At 44.3% G+C, this 21,655-nt stretch overlaps 1 protein-coding gene across 4 annotated transcripts in view; it reads left to right on the plus strand.

Moving 5' to 3' along the window:
* Positions 1 to 21,655, plus strand: part of LOC131504751 (BEN domain-containing protein 5) — a 1,495,810-nt gene that overhangs the window by 1,382,683 nt on the left and 91,472 nt on the right. For all 4 annotated transcript variants that reach the window (XM_058717439.1, XM_058717441.1, XM_058717440.1 and 1 more), the window contains exon 9: positions 7,753 to 7,864. In XM_058717439.1, coding sequence (XP_058573422.1) covers positions 7,753 to 7,864 — 112 coding nt within the window. The remainder of the gene's footprint in view (positions 1 to 7,752; positions 7,865 to 21,655) is intronic.

Here is a 21,655-nt window from a genome sequence, read left to right on the forward strand (position 1 = left end):
CAATACAGCTGGAAGGTGCCTCAGGCCAAGGGCAATTGAATCCCAACCTTTTAGTGACATTAAATAAAGCAATATTTATTTTGCTTTTGGTGCAAATATACTTAATCCAATCCAGCTCATTGGTAATGCTGGAAAACTGCTGCATTTGAGAGACAATTGCATGTGTGGTTCGTACACTCTGCCTGTCAGTGCCACCCTTCCAGGAGCATATAGCCCCACAGTGCTCAGATGAGATTGATCTGGAGCCACCAAGCTGTCTTATTCTCTATCCTTTAGAGATGAAAAGGAAATCATAAGGAGGGGAATTAAAATCATTGCTCTCATTCTAGCTGCCATTATGACAGCTAGGATGGGCATGATGCCCTTAACAAGATGGAGCTATTTATTTGCTATTTGAATAATATTCTCTGGAACTATGGGCAGAGGAGGAAGAGACCAATAAAGGAAGAGCAGATAGGAGTAGCTTGGGGTCTCTTTCATAGATCACACAGCCTTACCCATGGCTGGGGGACCTCAAAAAGTCACTGTAGACCATCCTTGCATCCATAAGATCTTGGCTCAAATCCCAGATCTATATCCTAGTAGTTGTCAAATGATCTTCTAAAGGTCAAATCTCTCTTGGATTTTATTTGCTCACTTATAAAATGAGGATTAATAATACCTACCTTAATTGGTTATTGTGAAAGCATCTAGCTTGTAACAGATACTTAAATGCTTTTCAAAATATGTCTTTAATACCTAAACTTTGTTTGCACATCTTCGGGGTATTCATTCATACATTCGTTCATTCACTCATTCATTCAATAGATATAATGAACCTTCTCTGCACCTGGGTCTGTAGTAGATAAGTTGGAGTGGAGGTGGGCAAGATGACACAAACATAGTCCCTGCCCTCACTGGGCTCACAGTTTGGAAGAAGAAACAAAAGATAATAAAGAGTAAAAAAAAAAAAAAGTCAAGAGTATCTCCAACTCAAGAGAATAAAAGCATACATTATATGGTTACATATAAATTTGACTTCCACAAATTTGGATTTTCTTTTTTTTTTTTTTAATTTTTGTTTATTTTTGAGAGAGAGAGAAACAGAGCATGAGCAGGGGAGGGGCAGAAAGAGAGGGAAACACAGAATCTGAAGCAGGCTCCAGGCTAAGAGCTGTCAGCACAGAGCCCTATGTGGGGCTCGAATTCATGAACCATGAGATCATGACCTGAGCCAAAATAGGACACCTAACTGACTGAGCCACCCAGGCATCCCTGGATTTTCTAGAATGATCCCAATGTCAAATATTGTGTCTCATCGGCACCATAAAGAGCCCCATTTATGTCAGGGCATGGGTCCTGACTTGGAGCTCATGCAGAAATTTTGTGTTAAAAATAAATAACAGAATTAGAAGAGCACCAAGAAGACAGAGACCCAGGATTTCACACTCAGTGACTCTAATTTGGCAATCATACTGTAAGAGCTCGACAGATGTCGAGGAGGTCACCTTGTTCATTCCTCTGTCTTTAGGCAGTTGGTTTGGGTCCTGAAACCACTGAAGAGAAAGAGCTGCATCAGCCCTGCCCTCCTGGTGCTTATAGCCTAGTTAAGGACAGAAGCATAATACATTAGTTGCCTGTTAGAAATATGTATAATTTCCAACCATTCTCACTTCGCTGACTGTACATGTCACACCCTCTGCCTGGAATGCTCTCTCAGGACTTGATTTTTGGCAAATTCCCATCCCTTCTTCAAAGTTCAGAGCAAGTTAAGAACTCCTAGAGGCAAAGATTGGGTCCCATGTAAATCTCGAATGTTGAAAAATGCATGCAATTAATGTTAAGATATTGGCAATCCTTGACTATTTGGTGTTTCTTTTAAAAACTGTATCAATCCTTTTCCTAGAATATTTTGTTTTCTTTGTATTTTAACTTTATCAGTAATGTGTGTTTCCTTCAAGTCCCTAACTTTGGAGATAAAGCCCAATTATTGATGCTTTAAAATCATATAATAAGATTTATAGCAGCATTATTTACAATAGCCAAGATATAGAAACAGCCCACATGTCCATCGATTGATGAATGGATAAAAAGATGTGTATACGTACACAATGGAATATTATTAATCCATAAAAAAGAATAAAACCTTGCCATTTGCAATGACATGGATGGAGCTAGAGATTATAATGCTAAGCAAAATAAGTCAATCAGAGCAAGACAAATATCATATGATTTCACTTATATGTAAAACTTAAGAAACAGAACAATGAGCAAAAGAAGAGAGAGAGAGAGAAACCAAGAAACAGACTCTTAACTATACAGAGTAAATGGGTGGTTACTAGAGGGGATGGGGATGGGGGAATGGATTAAATAGATGATGGGGATTAAGGAGTGCACTTATTGTGACGAGCATAGGATGATGTATGGAAATGTTGGATCACTATATTGTATCTCTGAAAGTAATGTAATACTATATTTTAACTAATTGGAATTAAAATAAAAACTTAAAAAGTAAAACAAAACAAAACAAAACAAAACAAAACAAAACAAAACAAAACAAAAAACAACCACAACAAAAAAACGTATAATGAGACAGCTGGACGAGACCTCCCTGAATGAAATACAACCTCCTTGTTTTACAAAGAAGAGCATGGAGCCAGGGGAGGGGAAGTGGCTTTCTCAAGTTGATATAGACATAAAGGGCAAGACCTGTCCTCCTGGCCCCCAGCCAGGTGGGGCTCCTGCATCTTCACTAAAGTGTTTTCTTTAGTAAATACCCACCTGCTGATAGACTATTGCCATGAGAAGTGTTCTTTAAAAATCAGCTCAAAAAGTACCCAGCACAGGTCCTACTCACTGAGGAGTTTGACAAGTGCTTTAAATTCTACAGAGCTCTAGGATTCTTTGAGGATTGAGGTGCCTTGAGTCACCAGCCACACTTTATTTTCATCAGCAGGCTGGATGAAGGTGTTGACCTTTGAGGATCTTTGCCTCTAACTCTTTCTCTTAAGTTTTGAATCTCACTCTTTTGAATGAAAGAGGCTTCCTGGAAGCAGCATGGCCAAATGGGAAAACCAACTTGGGCTAATTCACCCTGATTCTAGTCTGGGCCTTGTGGAATACCAGTTAAGTGACCTTGAATGAATAGCTTACCTTCTCTGGACTTCAGTGCTCCCACTTAAAAAATGGAATCCAGCTGTGTGCCTGGATGGTTGTAAGAACTATATCATAGGAGATTGGGAAATTCTTGGGAAAGCATGAAATGCTCATTCAACAACTACTTCTTCAATGTCTACGATAATCCAGACTCCTTCTCAGGACTAAGAATACAAACATAAATAAGACATCATCCTCAATTAATTACTATATCTTTTGCTGTAGCCAATATGATGGAGGTAGGAGGGGGAGCAATGGATGCCATGGGAACAAAGGAAAACTACCTATCCCACATACAGAGAGTAAGTCAGCAAGCCTTCCTGGAGGAGGTGACATTTAGGTTCAGACAATTTCAACAATACCACAGTCCCCACCACTGCCACTGTCATCACTGGCTACAATTTATTTAATATTCAGTCTGTTCTGAGGATTCTGCTGGACCATTATTAGTTCATGGTCACAATTCAGGAAGTCAAGGTTGTTTTCCTCATTACACATATGATAAAACAGAAGCAAAAGAGGCTTCGAAAAAAGAAATGTTAAAAAGATCACATAGCTAGTAAGGAGTACAACCAAAGCTTAAACCCAACTGTGACTTCCAAATCTTCTGGTCTTCACAACACTGCCTTACAGGTCTGTGTGACTCTCAGAGGCAAGGCTGAGACTAGTGGAGGAAGTCACTGGGAGACAAATTTCAGCTAAAGAGAAGAAAGACTTTTCTAGCAGAGCTGTCCCAGAATGAGATAAGCTACCTGGGGAGGTGGTGAGTACCAGGTCATAGAAATATGGAGCAAGCTGGTGACTTGGCTAAAACATTGCTTAGGGCATTCTTATTTGGAGGCAGAGGAGAGGTAAGTAAGCTAACCTTCTCTAAGGAACAGTCATTTGTGATTAAGTCCTATTAACAACAATGTTCCATTCCAAGTTTTTAGATGCTCAGTGGAAGCTGGAAGAACTCTGGGAGCATAACACCCAGACCAATGGTTCCATCTTCTTGGTGACCAGCCACTGGGAAGTGAACAATATAGGGGCCTGCTGGAGTTTTCTATAAATTAGGCTACAGAGTTATATGGTTAAGGATGCTTTCCATTAAAGAAACAAGGACTAATTCCAGCCACTTAAGCAAAAAGGGAATTTATAGGAAAGATCACATTTAGAAAACAAACAATTAATAGACTGGCTTTGGAAGGCAGAAATTGGCTCTTGGCAGAAGTAATCTACTTCTGTACCATGGTGGCACTGCTGTACACCTGACTTCCAGCCTGCATCACCTAGTCCAAGTTTAAATCCTGGGGGAAGTGGCTGTTGCCCGAGTCTGGTTTCCTGTTGCTGCCCTGGCTGGCAAATCACAAAGAGAGAGCATGTGGCTCATCTGGTCTTCTGTGGGAGGAAAAAAGGCACCACCATAGTCTCATCATCTGTAATGTTGGAGGAGCATACTCTTCCCAACCCTGTCCCATCTAATTATAGGGTTAGATGCTGGGCATTCCCCCAAAGAAAATGGGCAAATGCCTACTACATTAGGAACATGGACATGCACTCTGATCTGCCTGATTCCCAGACTGGAAGAAAAGATATGGGATATCCCTGACCACTGCTGTCTACTGCCCATTCCAGGCCCCTGTACACTGCAAAGTTATTAGTCTATGTCACTCCTATAGGATGTAGCACAAAATAATAACAGAGACACCTGGGTGGCTCAGTCAGTTGAGCGTCTGACTTTGGTTCTGGTCATGATCTCGTGGTTCTGTTTCGGATTCTGTACGTCCCTCCTTCTGCCCCTCTCCTGGTCATGCCCTGTCTGTCTGTCTGTCTGTCTCTCTCTCTCTCTGAAAAATAAATAAACATTAAAAAATAATAAAAATAAAAATAAAACAATAATAAAATGTTCAACAAAACAACAACATAACATTTTAAAGTTGTTATTATATGTCAGAACCCATGCTAAATTAAGTTCAATACATGTGTTTATCTCATTTAATCCTCACAATATTGTCCTGAATTATAGGTGGACATAAGCCTGAAGCATATCTTCTTTCTCCTGTTAGCCTATGTTCTTTTTTTTTTTTTTTTTAATTTTTTTTTTAACGTTTATTTTATTTTTGAGACAGAGAGAGACAAAGCATGAACAGGGGAGGGTCAGAGAGAGGGAGATACAGAATCCGAAACAGGCTCCAGGCTCTGAGCTGTCAGCACAGAGCCCGACGCGGGGCTTGAACTCACGGACCGCGAGATCATGACCTGAGCCGAAGTCGGCTGCCCAACCGACTGAGCCACCCAGGCGCCCCTAGCCTATGTTCTTAAAGGCCAGGAATGAAGTCTGCTTGTGAACCAGTCCTGACGTCACCTCCTTTCTCTCAGGCACTTCGTTTGTAACCTCTCTGGGTTTCAGTTTCCACATCTGCAAAATGGGAATAGTAATAGCACCACCCTCATAACATTAACTTCAATTACGTATTTTGTATTTGGTAAAGTACTTAGTTCTTGAGACCAGAGTAATGTCAGCAAATGTTCTCTTGATTGTGTTTGCTTCATTGGGTGATGCTGTTGTAACCTAGATGTAGGGCTATCTCTGTTCTTACTCTGCAAGCAGTAAAAAGCCAGCATCAGCACCAGGTTGATCTCAACACAGCAATACAAAATAATAATAATAATAATAATAATAATAATAATAATAATAATAAAACTCTTTGCAGGAATTCAAAGCCCTTCACATTTCACCGCCACCTCCCTTTATAGCCTTACCGTCACCACCTCCCCACTACATACTCTATGACTTAGCCAAACCAAACTGTCCACTATTCCCCCAGTATCCTGGGTGGATTCACAGTTCCTTTCTTTGCTTCTATATTTCCTTTTGCCCCCAACACCTGGAAAAATTCTATTCATCCAGCAAGGCTCAACTCAAATGACTTCTCCTCAATGATGCCTTTCCCCATGTGACTCATGAAACATTAGCTATTCTCCTACAGGGTTCCGACAATGCTTATTTTAAGTGACAAGGGGAAATTTTTATTTACCACCCCCCATTCTTACCCCAACCATCTTGAAGGACAGGTAGATTCCGAGTACAATCCTTTATTTTTCTGAGTAGGGTGATAGATGGGGGATAGAAATTTAATAAATTGAGAGGGGGTTAAACTATATTGCTTAAGGAAAGAGAGGAGCTTGGAGGATAAGATGGGGGTGTAAAATAGTGAATCAGAGGGATAGAGGAGAAAAAGGAGGACAATTGAGGCCCAGAAGACAAAGAGAATGATACCCATCAGTTTTGAATCTGGTTAAAAATCTGCAAAGAGCAGACTTTTATCCTGTAGGTGATGAAGACCTATAGATGATTCTTGATTAGGAAAGCAAGCCAATCAGATCTGTGTGGGAGACAGTCTGGGGATTATAATAGGATGGCCTGGAGAGAAGGAAAGTGGCAATTAGAATTGTGAGCAAGCACAGAGTTTCAGGAACTTGTACCTCAGCCTGGGCTGGGCTGGAGAGTACCTAGAGTGTGTGAAGGCCTGGTGGATGGTGGCATGGGGACAGAGACCTGGAGGTGACATCTCTTCCCAAGTCTAAGCAGGGCTTTGAGTAGATCCGAAGTGAAAAAAGGAGGAAGAGGGAAGAGAAGAGAACCAGAAGCCATGATTGCACTTGTCCTAGTGAGGTTCTTTAATGTGCTCAAGGGAGAGTATGGAGAAGCTGGTCAGGATAGCCTCCACTGAGCTGGTGACATTTGAACACAGATTTGAAATAAGTAAGAATGAGTCATTAAGATATCTGGAGGGAGAGTATTTGGGCAGAGGAACAGCCTATACAAAAGCCCTGAGACAAGATGCACCTGGTGTGTTGAAGGAACAGTGAGGACTCCAGCATCTGGCACAAAGAAAGCAAGAGGGATGGTGGTAGGAGCTGAAGTCAGAGAGGTTGGCAGAGAAGGACCACATGGGGACTTGTAGCTTGTGGGGGGCTTTACTCTGCATCTAATAGGGACCATTTGAGGAAAGAGACATAATTTTACTTATGTTTTAGAGGATCACCCTGGATGTTGTGTGGAAAATGGGGGTGTAAGGGGAAGATAAGGTGAGAGGTGGGCTGGGAGGATGTCAGGATGGAAATAAGACAGGTAAGAGATTATTACAATACTTGGGACCTTGGTCCAAGCTCAAGGTAATATCAGTGGAGGTGATAAAAAGGAGTTGATTCTTAATACATTTTGAAGGTAGAGACAATGGGTTACCTATGGGTAGGAGACAGAGAGGAATAATAGGGACACCAGTGACTTCAGCCTGAACATTTCTTTCTACTGCTCTGTGTAACACATGTACATATATCTGCGGTCTCAGAGAGTGGATACTGAAGTCAGACTCATCGACAAAAATATCTGAACTTCTCTGTGACTCAGCTTCTTCTTATGTAAAGTAGGAATTATAACAGTAGTGGCTTCATAGGGTTGTTGAAAGCATTGAATGAATTAATACATGTAAAATGTTTAGAACTGTCTCTGGCAAAAAATAAAGGCTAGATAAGTGACATAATGATTGTTCCTACTCCTAACTGTATTTTGGTAAGTGAGAAGCTTGGTTTGTCCTGTTCATACTGACTCTGACTTTGGGTATTGCCCAGGTGCTCTCTAATGGGGTTTGACCTGAACCGTCACTGGCTGGATCCCTCTCCGTGGGCTCACCCTACCCTACATGGAGTGAAACAGCTCATCATCCAGATGTACAATGACCCAGTGAGTAACCAAACCCATTCAGCACCTGCTGGTTTTATGCCTTAATCTGGGAAAGGGCAGCGTTGTACTGGGGATATCTACTAGGAGCTACAAATTAGGAGTGCAGGGTCAAACCAGGGTGGGTATTAGGCCTCCTGGTCTCATCTCTAAATGAGTAGCTTCCCCTCCCTTCACAAATACTGGGTTCAGTTGGGTTCAGGAGGTCTCATGGGATAAAGGAAATATATTGAAGCAGATTCACATTTGTCAAGGCTCTTTGGCTACAAGCAAAAGAAATACAACTTGAAATATGCAAAATAGAGAATTTATTACAAGAGTCCCAGAATACTGTAGACTGGCCCTCCTCCCCTGTAGGACACAGGTGTCAAGTGTCACATCTAGTGACTCCCATCACTGGAGAGTGATTCGTTCTCATTTTCTAGTTTCAGTTCCAAAAGGACCATGACTGGCCTAGTTGTGAGGACATGCTACCACTGGGCAAGTCAACTGTGGCCCCAGAGGCAAACATATGTAAGACAGGACAGCCTCACTGGAACCACATGGTTGGACTTAGGGGCTATGGTGGTGGTGGTGGTGGTGGTAGTGAACTTGTTCCCAGCGAAGAGGGCCTGCTATTCCAGAAAGAAGGAGAACAATGGGTGTCCACATTGAGTTTTCTCATAGGGGTAAGACTTTTAAGAAATAGGAGAAGACATTGGGGTTTCATAGGTTAGAGAAAGGAGGACGACCATAGTCATTCTATCTCTGAAGAGCTATCAGAGAGGACAGGACAGACATCTTCTGGGTGAAGGCCAAAGGTAGAGGTAAGACCCGAGGGAAATAGAACTTTTTAACATTTAGTGCTGCCTGAGCCAGAGTGGGTGTAGGAGCTGTGAACTTTGCCTTACTAAAAGTGTTCACCTTGAAGCTAAATGACACTGTCAAAATGGCGTATAGAGGAGATTCAGTTGGAAGACGCTGTAGTGAGATGGCATCTGAATCTCTTCTAACTTTGATGACTGTGATTTCATGATCCCTTGATTTCCATAGCCCCTAAATTTTTTTCTGATCTGGCTGGTTATAGATATTCAATAACTATTGGTTGAATTGAATTGGATTAATTATGGCAAATCGTGTTATGCCAACTGTAATGTGGTTTATAGATAGAAAACAATTATTCACTGAGGGGACTATGAAGAATGGCTTTAAAAAAAAAAGACATGGGACAGTGATAAGGTAGGAGCCATTGAACAAAATGGTATTTTAGATGAATCCCTGAGGAGAGAGGTGGGGGGGCGGGGCATGGAGGAAGAACCAAAGCGAAGGGGGTTAGGTTTGCTAAAGAGAAGAGACTTCAGCCTGCCATTGCTATCATCAATTGGAAGTCATTGGTTTGCTCACAAACAACTAGACACTCGTCCATGCTATAGAGCATAAATCAGGCAAGAATGAGTGACAGAGATATGTAGACACTTTCTGTGCCATGAATAGGTTGCTCATCAGCTGGCTGGAACTTAATAAACACACGGGGAGGCTGAGCTCGTTGCATAAGCTGTGTTGTTCCTGACAGTCCACTCCTTTAAGTCCTAAGCAAGAACAGGGAGCACTAACCTGGGAGTCAAGGATCCCAGCTCCCTCCACCTCTTCTCTTTTCCCCACCCCTCTCTCCCTGCCCAGGCTTTTACTCCAGTCTTGCCTTCCTTATTTCTACAAATATTTATCAAGTAGTTTCTACATAGTAGGCATTGAGGCTTTTTCTAGTAGTGAACAAAACCCTAACCCTGGCAATCTGCAGGGAAATAGACATTAAGTAAGTAAATACTGGTAAATACAGATTTACAAATTGTGTGTGGAATTACGGGGGGAGAAAAAAGCACCGAGAATGTAACCTGTGGGTAGGATGGTTATAAGTTTTGGCTTGCCTGGGGCAGTTCCCACTTATACCTGTTGTCCTAGAGTATGAACAGGGCCCCCTTTCGCTCTTAGAAGTGTCCCAGTTTGGATGATAAATTATACCGTCTCTCTACTTAAAAGCTATGTAAAAGCACTTAGCAGAGTACCTCGTGTGTAGTAGATCCTCAACAAACATTATTTGGATTGGATTAAAAGTCACATTTGACTTTAAGGGACATTGTGTCCAATTGCAGACACTGCAGTACCCAAAAGCATCTGCCCTAATAGCTTTAAATGCTTTCTACTCCTGACCTTCACTGTTGCGCACATCATCATAATCACTCAACCCAAAGCTGTGTGAACTGCCAGGACAGCTTCTGGCCTTGTTTCTAAATGCTCACATCCTCACTCCTTCATCCTAGTGGCCTTCTGCTTGACAGAATCAGCAAGGGGATCAGCAGACCCTCACTGGTGGGCAGGGACTATGTCTGTGAGCATCGTCGTTCCTCACCGAACCCCTTCAGGTTCTAGCTGGATGCTGGGAATAATCAGAGCTGCTGTCCACCCCTAAGGAGTTCACAGCCTGGTAGAGACAGGTATTTACAGGCAGTTATTCCAGGTGCATTTGTAGAGGGAGGCACAGGGGCTGTGGGAGCACATGGAAGGAACCCAACCCAGGAGACCACACCTGAGCTGATGCGTGAAAGATTCCCAGGGCAGGGAAAGCTTTCCAGGAAAAGGAGACATCTGTGCATCTGCCTTGAGAGGGAGGCACCCTCAGGAGATTTCCAAGTCGTTCAGTGTGGCTAGTACTAGGAGCAGACAGAAGGGCAGAGAGGGTTATGATACAGGGTGCAATTTGGACTTTTAAGCAGGGAAATGATAGGATCAGGTTTGCATTTCAGAAAGACCCCTCTGGTGTCTATAAGGGGGCCATTTTGGAGGGTCAGGGAGCCAGGATAGAGGCTAGAGACCAGTAGAGCTTACTGCTATAGGCTTGGAGAGGCATTATGGAGGGAGATGAGGGCAGCTTAGTGCCTGGCTGATTGGATGGGAAGGGGTCTTGCATGATGCCCATCATTTGGCCTGGACAGTGGAGTGGATGTGGTACCCTTCCTGAGATGGGAACTCAGGAGGGGCAGCGAGACTGGGCACAAACTTTAGACATGTTGACTTTGAAGTTGAGCAAAAGTAATATGTCCCACCTACACTGAGTCTCAGGCACGAGCTCTTCTGTGTCCCCACCTGACAACAGGAGCCTGGTGTCCTGTGTTGATGATGGCATTTACTTCAAAGTCTGCTTTCCTAGCCCTTTGCTCACTAAGCCCTTTCCCCCGCCCTATGGGTCTTGGAAACTAAGTGATGATCTTGACCATGGAGTGTTTCACCCAGAGGACTGTACTGGATCTCAGACATAAAGTGTTTTATGCCCCACTCCTGGGACAGCTCCCTGTGGACAGCCTGGCCTTTGTTTACCAGTTGTGATGAACTGTCCCCTAGGCAGAGTCTGGCTGATTCATCTCAGAGTCGCCAGTGCCCAGCAGGGACCCAGCTCTGAGCAGGCACTCAGTGTAAATGCTGAGCAAATGATGAAGTAAACCAGAGCCTCTGTGAGTTGGTTTTAATATGATTTCCCTGATGAAAAGAAGCAACTGGGCCGTATTACCTCTCCCCAGTCTCACCTCCCACTCAAGAGTGTCCCGGATGCTGCCACCACCATCCATGTGTCCTTTTTTCCTGAAGACTCTGGTGTATGGACATAAAGCCTCTCCTAGGTTTCCCTGCAACCTGCTGAGATTGTCCTAAACTCTCAGGGACAAAACCTGAGATGGTATTACCTGCTCTGGTTCCCACGACACAGGCTTCTGGTCACCTTCACTAATATGCTCCATTCGTAGCCTCAGTGCCCACCCCATTCTACCCACCATTGAACTTAGCTTTCTCTGGCAACCCAGAGCCCCCTCAGATCCCTGGGTTTCAGTCTTCCCACCGTCCAAACATGTCTTACTCAGGAGCTGCTCTTCGACATTTCATCACCTTCAGTGGTGAAGACCAGGGGAGCCAGTTCCATCTCTGCTCTATATCCAGGTTTCTCCTTTCCATTCTGAAGTTAGGTCTGAGTACTCTACCTCTTCCCCAGGTAATTAACCCCAGAAATGACATCACCTTTCAGGTGAGAGCTCAGCCCTACCCATGGAAATTTGGCTTTATCCTGGCACATGCACCATCAGCCACACAACCAGAGCCACTTGCACACAAGAGCACACACAGGGCCCTCCTCTCTCACCTATGTCCAGTTACAATCTTAAAAAGTTAAGCCCATTTACGAATGAGCTTCCTAGGACCACCCATCTATAAGTCTCCTAATGCCTAACGATCTGAGAGGCACACCCAGAGAAGTGTTCGGCAACGATAAACAAAAAAGCAGGTGTTGCTTTAAAATGCTCAGTTAATTGAATGAAGTGCACATTTCTCAATGCATGGGCAAACCCTCTGTAACCTCTGGGGTCATAGAGATTAATGGGGCAGGATCTCAGGTCAGGAAGAACTCATAATCTGATGGGAAGTCCAGACTCTTAAGAACAGTTTTAATCCAAGGCAGCCAGGAAGGTGTGCTATGGTAGAGAAAATGCAATGCTTTGGAAATATGGAGTTGGGAGAGATTCATCCAATATGTGTGGTGTCTGAAGGATAGTTTTCTCAAGGATTTTGGACTGGGCCTCTAGCAATGGCGGCTGTAGTTTAGGGGTGAGGGAGGTTACAGGGAAAGGGGAGAGGGCATTCCAGGGAAAGCTCTCACAGAAGTGAGAGAGGCCTCAGCTGCTGAGCTGGTATGCAGGATTTATGACAGGCAGCGCAAGAGGGCAGTGTGAGAGGCAGATGGGAAGAAGCTCATGGGTGAGTGAACATGGAGCAAAGGAATTTGGCTTCTTCCTATGGCCCCATGCTCTCTTCTCATTAAAATCAAAGTCTTAGGCCCTCTTTTTCATTGATTTTTGATTGAATTAAAAAAAATCAAAGCTATGGAACAAAACACCACTTGTTAGGAATATTCCAAGCACACACCCTCTCTCAATCTTAAGAATCAGTGTAGTCAATGGAGAGCCATCAAAAACATTTGAGCAAGGGAGACAGATCAATGAATAGTATTTCCATCCACTCAGTCCCCCAATTTAAAAACTTAAGTCATTCTAAAATTTAAATCCAACTGGATCTCTCCCCGCCTGATTAAGACTTTTCAATGATTCCCTATTACTTGTGGAATAAAGGCCAACGTTCCAGGAGTGCTATTCAAAGACATGCCTCATGCATATCCAGCACGTAACAGAGAACATGGCACCAGAGAGAATATTATGTTGAATGACATATGCTTTAGAAACTTACGAAAGCTGCAGTGTGGAGAGTGGATCAAAGGAGATGAGACGAAACGAAAGGAGAGAGTCCCGTTCAGTGCTTATTCCAGTAGTGCAGGTGAAGGACAATGAGATCTGAACTGGAGAGTGGTGAGCACAGCTGCTAAGAAGACTCCCTAAGGACTGACAGTGGGAGGTGAGTGGGTCCCCTCCTGCCCTTTCTTTTGCCCCCCGAGTCCCCCAAGAACCCAAGGGTTGCTTTTGCGAGGGGCTTCTATGCTCCAGGGGCGGGGGGCAGGGGGTGGTGGTGGGGATTCCTCCTTTTTCCTGGAGGAGAAAGGCCTGTGTTGCTATAACAACTTGGCTGTAGCTCTTAGACAGATCTGTTTCCTTAAATCATTTAAGGAAAATTAGCTGCCATAACAACATGGAGCAGTTTTTAAAATAGAGCAACACAGGGCCGGGTTGTTGTTTTTTTTTTTTTTTTTTCCTTGCTTGCCTCCTGTAGTCCTCAAGATAAGCTGCTCTCTTTCTGTCAAATAAATAAATAAGTTATAACACATCTGCATGACAAACAGAGCAGCCGGTAGCATGGTCATCTAACACACACAGAACCGGCACTCATTCATACTACACGGAAAACACACACACACACACTCACACAGTCACAAAATGTGGAGATGTGCAGAAAATGCCTACATTCACACACCGAAAACAAAGTATATGCATAAAAGCACCATGGACACGGTGCATACAAGACAGACACATAGATAGGTGTCAAGTTATACGTGATCACACATGGAACATACACACAAACACACAGCTAGGCAGTTTCCCCACCCAGTCAAAATGGCAGGAAGTGGCCCTTGAGGTCTGCTCTTCGCATGGGCAGAGGTTTCACCGGGTCGCCAGACCAGAAGGCCCTGAGACGGTAGCTCCTCACTAGAAACCAGGGGGTGCCTGTGTGCTCATACCTGACAGCCTGGGAGAGGAGCCTTGCTGCTGGAAAGGGTAAACCCACCTTGGCAAGCAGGGGGGTAGAAGGTTGGGGGCACTCCATCCCCACGCACATACACACTTAGGGGCAAACCAGGAGAGGAGGCCACAGCCATGGCCTTGGGCTGGGAAAATACTCCCCCTGTGGCAGGGTGCTTATCACCCCCTAGGAGGAGGCTGTACCACATCCCTAGGGCATTTGCAGACTGTCTCCCTGAGGCCTCAGGAGCTCTGGACTGTAGGTTCCCAAGCTTTTGTTGCATCCACATGTCTCTGGCTATATTACCCCAAAGATCCCCTGGAGGGAGCAGCTAAAGCCTGTGAAGAGAGACTGAGAATACTAGCCACCCCCCACCAGAGTGGCAGAACCACTAATTTGCTTGGTGCTCTTAGGCAAGTCTCTTCCCTTCTCTGGGCCTTTCACTCCCCACACCCGCTCCCACCCCACCTCACCCCACCCCAGTGTATACACTGTAGGGGTTGAAGGATAGACTCCCCGGGGCCCATCTGGCTCCAACAGTCTGTGTCTCTGCATCATCTTGGAGTTGTCTGTTGGTTGTGAAGGCTCCCCTGATGGGTGAGATTTCCATGACAAGGCACAAAAGTCTGGCTGCTGCCAGAGAAGGACAGCCTGGAGTGAATGCCTCTGAAGGTGCTTAGCACATGGCAGATGTTCTGTAAGCATTTGTTTCCTGAGCCTCAGTGTGTCCATCAGGTAGAAGGGAAGAATCAGCCCTGGCCTGTTTACCCACAGGATGGAGAGATCCGATGTATGAGAATGTAAAGCGTTTTATCAAGGTGAAGAAGGACTATTGCCCTGGGTAGGGTGAAGAGAAATGCCCTGTTGAAGTGTCCAGACTACAGCCAGCTGCCAGAAGTTTCACAAGGGATAGACTAGATGCACTCACACCACAGCCATAGATCACACACGCCAGTCTACTCAGCTATCTTTCCACACCTACCAACATGGCCCAGGAAATCAGTAAATAGCCACCAGGGGAAAGGTTCAATGTGGAAGTAAAGAATGAAGGTAAATATAATACTGTACAGGGGGCTCTGAGAACATAGGGGACTCTGGGTTCATGAAATTTTTACAGTTTTTTCCTACAATAGTTTGAGACGGTTTTGAAACTTTAAGAAATTTTAAGGGAAAATCATTATTTTTCTAAAGGGCAACTTCTCCCATCTGTGATAAAAGGCATGGTTTTTCTGTCTCTCTAGATCATAACTTTGACTCTGGCAGGAAGCAGGGTAGAGAGGGATCTCTCACTTCAGAGTAATATTCCTGTCAGGGTGGTTGTTTCCTTCAATTTCTCTAACATCTTTTCATCCTGAAAGACTCTGGATACTTCTCATCAAGTAACTAGGTACATACTGTTTCAATGGCATGGAGATCAGCAAAGCTTCCAGAAGTTTCCCTTTGAGCCAGCTCAACTAAACTCTTGTATCTCATTTTCCTTATTTGTAAACTGGGATTAGCAATGCCCATCCCATGGGATTTCTCTCAGGGTAAGATAATATGTATATAAATCGCCGTCAATTGTAGGTATATGAGAAATGGAGCCACTAGTATTTTTATGCATTTGGCCATTACAGCACTTACCTCACTGTTCCCACTGTCCCCAGCTCCCATACCCCACCACAGACTGTGATTCCATTGAGGTCTTAGACTTCACCTTAGCCATTTGTGATCCCTGATACCCAGGGCACAGGCCTTCCATGAATGTGTGTTGGGTGAGAGAGAGAGGAAAGACAGGCAGGGAAGAAGCAATCTGCTCAGCAAGACCTAGAATTAACATCTGAACAGGGTTCTGAAGAATGGACTGGAATTTGCTGAGTCAAGAGCAGGAAGAGTATTTCAAGTCAAGAGACACACTAAGTCCCTCTCCAAATCCTACTTAATCCTTAGAACCCACCTCCAGGCCCACTTTCTCTAAGATTTCCCTGAACCCTTTGGCCCACAACACTTTTTGTTGCTTTGTTCTTCTATCATCAGACTTTGCTTCTTTCATCTAGTAGTTTATTCCATAAACACACAGGGGGTGTATTCTGTAGGCTTGGTGCCATAGTAGCATCTCCTCTGACTTCCTCTGGATTCCAGTTTCTCAGCTAAATTGCAAACCCTTTCAGAGCCAAGGATCTGCCTTTACCTCCCCTGGGCAGGGCTGGCCACTCACTGGTAGCTCAGTGAGAACCTCTTCAGCACTGATTAAAATGCAGTCTCTCTAGACGGTGGTTGTTAGGATTTCTATATGCATCCCACAGCGCTGGGTACACCCCTGGTTAAGCACACATCCTGCTGTGTTCTTGCGGTGGTTTTCCTGCCTCCTCTAGACTGAGCTTCTCAAGGACAGAAACTCTGTCTTTTTCAGCTTATACCTCAGTTACCTGGCAGGGACTCACCCTTACTTAGTAGGCCCTTGATGAACGTTTGGGGAAATCTTGTTAGCCACCTCATCTGACACAGTGTTTCCCAGAACGATAGCACAAAAGCATCCCAGGGAAATCCATGGCACCCTCGACTTTCAAACCCCTACACTTCACTCTCACTGTATTGCATTTCTGTTGACTCATTTTTTGCCCCTGCTGATCCCTTGTCACTAAGAGCTCCCATGTATGGAATTTTGTTCTCAAGCTCACAAATTCAGAAATTCTAGAATGTTAGAATCTAGTCATGTAGGATCTGCTACCAATATCTGTTTAACTTACCCTGATTTCTAAATTAGACCAAGCTTGCTTCTCCATTTTCCCTATCCCATGATCACCCAATTATCCAGCCACAATGAGCTGAAAAGGAGTCTCTGTGGACAGTCCTAGAATAATCTCTTTTCACTTACCCTTCTTGTCTGGTATACCTCCATGTTATCTCTTCCAGGAGTTCCCAGTAACCTATCCCATCCATTTCTCACCCCCCAGCAAACTCCTCCCCTTAGGGCCCCCTGGTTTGAGCAGGTTAGGATCAGCATACAGCCTGTTACCACCTTAGACTCTCAGCCTGACCATCCTATTACCACGTACAAGTCACATTTAAGATGTTTTGTGTTCGATGTGTGAGGAACTTCTCAGAGCGTTATTTTTGGCTGTTGCTGTTGGGAGGCTCTCGAGCCCAGGAAGAATTCATGCTGGTACATCAAATAGCATATTGCATTTCAGAAATTGGCCTTAGCCATGGGAAATCAAGTAAGCCAGATGCCTAATTAGTCCATTATTTACCGTGGTGGAGAGAGCTGAATTCTGATGAAAGGAACCAGACTAATCACTGCTTCCAGCAAGAGGTGAACTGTTTAACCTTTCATCAAGAAATTGCCCCTATCCTCCAGAAGTTCTGATGCCCACCTCCCAAGCCCTGTCCTGGTCCCAGGTGTCTGGCTGTGAGACATCTTATCAGCCAGGACACAGCCTGACCTTCTGGCCAATGAGGCTTCGTGCTATCCCACTCAGCAAGCCATTCCAGGTTCATATTCTTGTTCTCACTCCAAGACTAGTAAAGTATATAGATAAAAGAGTAAATTCCCTGCAATCTTCAAAAGAAAAAGGTTGTTCATTTATCCATTCAAAAAACATTTTCAGAGCCCAGGCACCGTATACTGGAAGACAAAGACAAACAGGAAACAGTCACTTCCCTCAAGGAACCGATGATCCAGAATAGAGAGTGGTTTTCAAACTGTTTTCAGAAAAACTGCAAAGGTCTGGGGCTCCCATGGGTAGCTCCTCTCCATTTTCACCTACGCGGTAGAATTTTGTGATTAAGGGCTCAGGTTCAGGCCTGGGGTTTAAATCTCATTTCAACATTCTATAGCTTTGCTATCTTGGGCACGTCCCTTACCTTTGCAAGCAGCTGCTTCCTCCTTTGTAAGAGGTTGTTGTGAGGGTTAACAGAAGTGATTCCTGTGACTTGCTGAAGGCACTTTGCCAGGGATAGATATTCTCAACAGATGTTAACCTTTATCAGTTTATGACAAACGTGTTTGAATAAAAGATTCCATGGCCAGAGAAAGTTCACAAACCCCTGGTCTAGGACTTCCGCCTCAGGCTGAGGACCGCAGGCCAGGGTATTGAGCACTATGACAGGCGAGGGGCCTGGGTGCCACGTGGGAGAAACAGGTCATCGCCACTGGACTTGGGGTCAGGCCAGGCTTTCTGGGGAAGGTGACCTCCGAGGTGAGTTTTGAAGATAGACGAGGAGCTGTTTAGACAGACTGGGGAAGTGTTACAGGCGGAGGGAACAGCGTGTGTGAGCATACACCTATCAGGTGACTATACTCAGAATTCTAAGGAGTTTGGTGAGCTGGACTGGGGGAGCATATGGAGAAGAAGTGGGAGGTGAGGAGAGGGGGTAGGCAGGGCATAAAGCCCAGGAAGCTTGGGCTTTATCCTGAAATCCAGGGAGCTCCCTATTAGGGAGTAGAAAGGATGCGGAATTCAAAAGGGAGAGGAAAAAAAAATGTTACTCTGACTTTCTGGGGTTTTAAATACATTGTTCTGTTTGTAGCATTGAGCCAGCAATTGTAGTACTACAAACCTAGACTAAAATAATTTGAACTGTGAATAATGATTTATGCAAAAAAAAAAAAAAAAAAGTCCACCAAATCATTATTTATAAATAGTGAAAAACCAAGAAAAAAATCCAAATGCCTAACAGTGGGAAACTGATTAAGTGAATCACGATACATTCGTATAATGGATGTTTATGAAGAGTGTACAATATTATAAAAATGCTTATGCTATAATTTTAAATGAAAAGAATCAGAAGACAAAATTACATGTGTATTATGTGTTAAGACATATAACAACTAGGTTTAACACACACACAAAGGAATGGATGTAAAGTAGATGTTAACAGTGGCATTTCTGGGTACTAAGGTTGTTTCCTTCCTCTCTGCTTTTGTATATTTCCCAGCAATTTTCCACAAGTATATTTTAACTTTAAAACTGGAAAAAAAAATGTATGGAATGAGGAGGGAGGCTGGCCCCCCAGATATGAGGAGGGACCTCATTTTATAAAATAAAATAAAATAACCCTCAGAGGCAGCTACTTGGTGCTGGGCCAGTCCCTAGGATTAGAGCCTGAGGAAGCCAGCCCAGCCCACATTAGAGAAGGAAACTGGGGTCAGTTGATACCTATCTATGCATCTGTCTTCTGACTAGCCATCCTTTTGTCTGTCTTTCCACACAACCATCCATCCATTGTACCTCTACTACCCTTTGCTCACAACTCCTATCCCAGAGGCACCCACGTCCAGGCTTCTAACATCCTAGGAAGTCTGCCAACTCTTGGCCCTCTTGGTAAGTGTAACAGGGACCTCACCACCCCAGAGCAAACCTCAGATTGTGCCCTTTCTTCCTACTTTGTTCTCATTCTGCTAAGTACCTTGGCCTTTAAGCACCACCCTGTAAGCAGGAAGGACAGGGGGCAGACCCTTTACTCTCCTAGGGACTTAGAGCAAGGACTGAGCAGTTAGCTGGACCAGCCTCCAGCTCCTGCACTACCTACCATCTCACCTCTCTCAGACTCTGTGGCCCGATCTATGAAATGGGGTAATAGTCTTTCCTCATAGAGGCATTATAAGGTTAGAAAATGACACTACACGTAGTGCGGTATTTTCTAAGGCTGGTAAATTATAAGCACCCGATAAATGTTAGCGTTTATTCTTATTATAAACTCAAATCTAGTAGTATACGCTAACTGATATTTCAATGTTAATTTCACAATTTCAATGTTAATTTCAGAACATGATCACCGTCTGTAAACTGTAGTATTTAAAAAATAGCTATAGCTCTGGTTATTAAAAGAGCATTGCAAGTAGGTCTTAAAAGAGAGCAAGCCCTCATTTTTCTCTGGGCTTCTCTGACCACTCCCCAACTCCCTCCCATCTGTGAGTCTTTTCTTCAGCTTGAGCTAATACCTTTAATTGCATGACAGTAAGCTCAGTTCCAGGGGTGAGAGCCTTTCTCTCTCAGGGCTTCCTGTATTGGTCCGTTCTAATCCATTCTGGGTGAACTTCACAGTTTAACCTTCGGAAGGCAAGAAGGCAAGATTTCTGTCACTTCTAGGGTTTGGGTATGTGCGCATGTCTGTGTATAATCCCTAAGGGATGACAACAGCAAGGATGGTTCCAAAATGAATACCGGAAACGTGACCCTCAGGAACCCTCCAGGGCAATTCCAGACCCTGAGTGTGGCCTGGAGCTGGTTTCGGGGGCTGGGGGCTGAGGCTCAGGACCTGGGCTTGCTGGAAGGTGGAGTTTGGACCCTGATTGGCAGCCAAGTCTACTTGACGAAATGGCCTCTCTCTGGCTGTGCCTACAGGGCCTGTCGAGGCTAAAGCTTTTCTTTAAACTCCTGGCACGACCAGCACACACACTCAGCAGTCAGAAAAGTTGACTTACTCAGGCTCCCATTCACAAATGGATACTTTCTTTCTGCTGGAGTTTAGCTCCAGGCTGTAACCTTGAAAAATCCTCTACCTGCCAAGGCATGTTCTTTAATAGACATCTTTGCCATGTGACTGGATTTTCTGGAGTGGATGGGACAAATGAAGACAGCTTCTCAGGACCTTGGGGTGGGGGTGGGAGTAGGAAAGAGGGAAGGCGCTGTTATTTATTGAGCAGGTGTTAAGTGCTTAGTCATTGTCTCATGTAATCCATAGAACAACCATATGAAATGGGCATCATTATCCCTGTTTCTCAGGTGAGGAAACTGAGGCTCAAAGTGAATGACACCTTCCACAACTCCCCACCCCAACCATAATCTCCCCTGTTGCACACATTTATCACTCCACAGCACACTGATTGGTTTATGTGCTTGTTTTCTCTACTCAGCTGTGAACTCCTTGAAGGATAAAACTGTATCTCTCACCTCTGCGGTCTCTTGCCCAGGGCACAGTACCTAACACATTAGTAAAATGTCAGTCGCAAGAAGGAACAAATGAAAAGCAGTCAGAACCTGCAAGGTCATGGCAACTGGTAGTAGCAGTTGGAAACAGAAGATCTGCAGGAGCCCAGGGCCGACTTCTGTGACTTCTGTAGTGCCTCGGGTGAGCTGCTCCCCAGGGGAAGAGCAGCCTGCAGGAGGCTCAACATTTCCCAGGGGGTCTCCTCTTTCATTTTTAAAACACATGTAAATGGTGAACCTAGAAGAGAGGCATTCTATTGATTTACTTTTTTCTTGAATATGATGACACCTTTTAGTAGCAAATGTTCAGAATCGTCCCCATTGTCTTGATTCTGTTGATGTTGTAAATGGAATTCCAGATTTAGTCCATTACTTTGGATACCCTGCCCCTCCCTGAGGAGCACTTAGTTTGAGAAGTCCAAAATGAACTCCATGGGTTGAACATGACAGGTGAATTGGGAGTCGGGGTCTTATTAAAAAAAAAAAAAAAATTAAAACAATTTTTTAATGTTCATTTATTTTTAAGAAAGAGAGACACACAGAGAGACAGAGTGTGAGCAGGGGAGGGGCAGAGAGAAGGACACACAGAATCTAAAGCGGGCTCCAGGCTCTGAGCTGTCAACACAGAGCCCGATGTAGGACTCAAACTCACAGACCGCAAGACCATGACCTGAGC

The sequence above is a fragment of the Neofelis nebulosa genome, chromosome 2, assembly GCF_028018385.1.
Source record: "Neofelis nebulosa isolate mNeoNeb1 chromosome 2, mNeoNeb1.pri, whole genome shotgun sequence".
Classification (NCBI taxonomy): domain Eukaryota; kingdom Metazoa; phylum Chordata; class Mammalia; order Carnivora; family Felidae; genus Neofelis; species Neofelis nebulosa.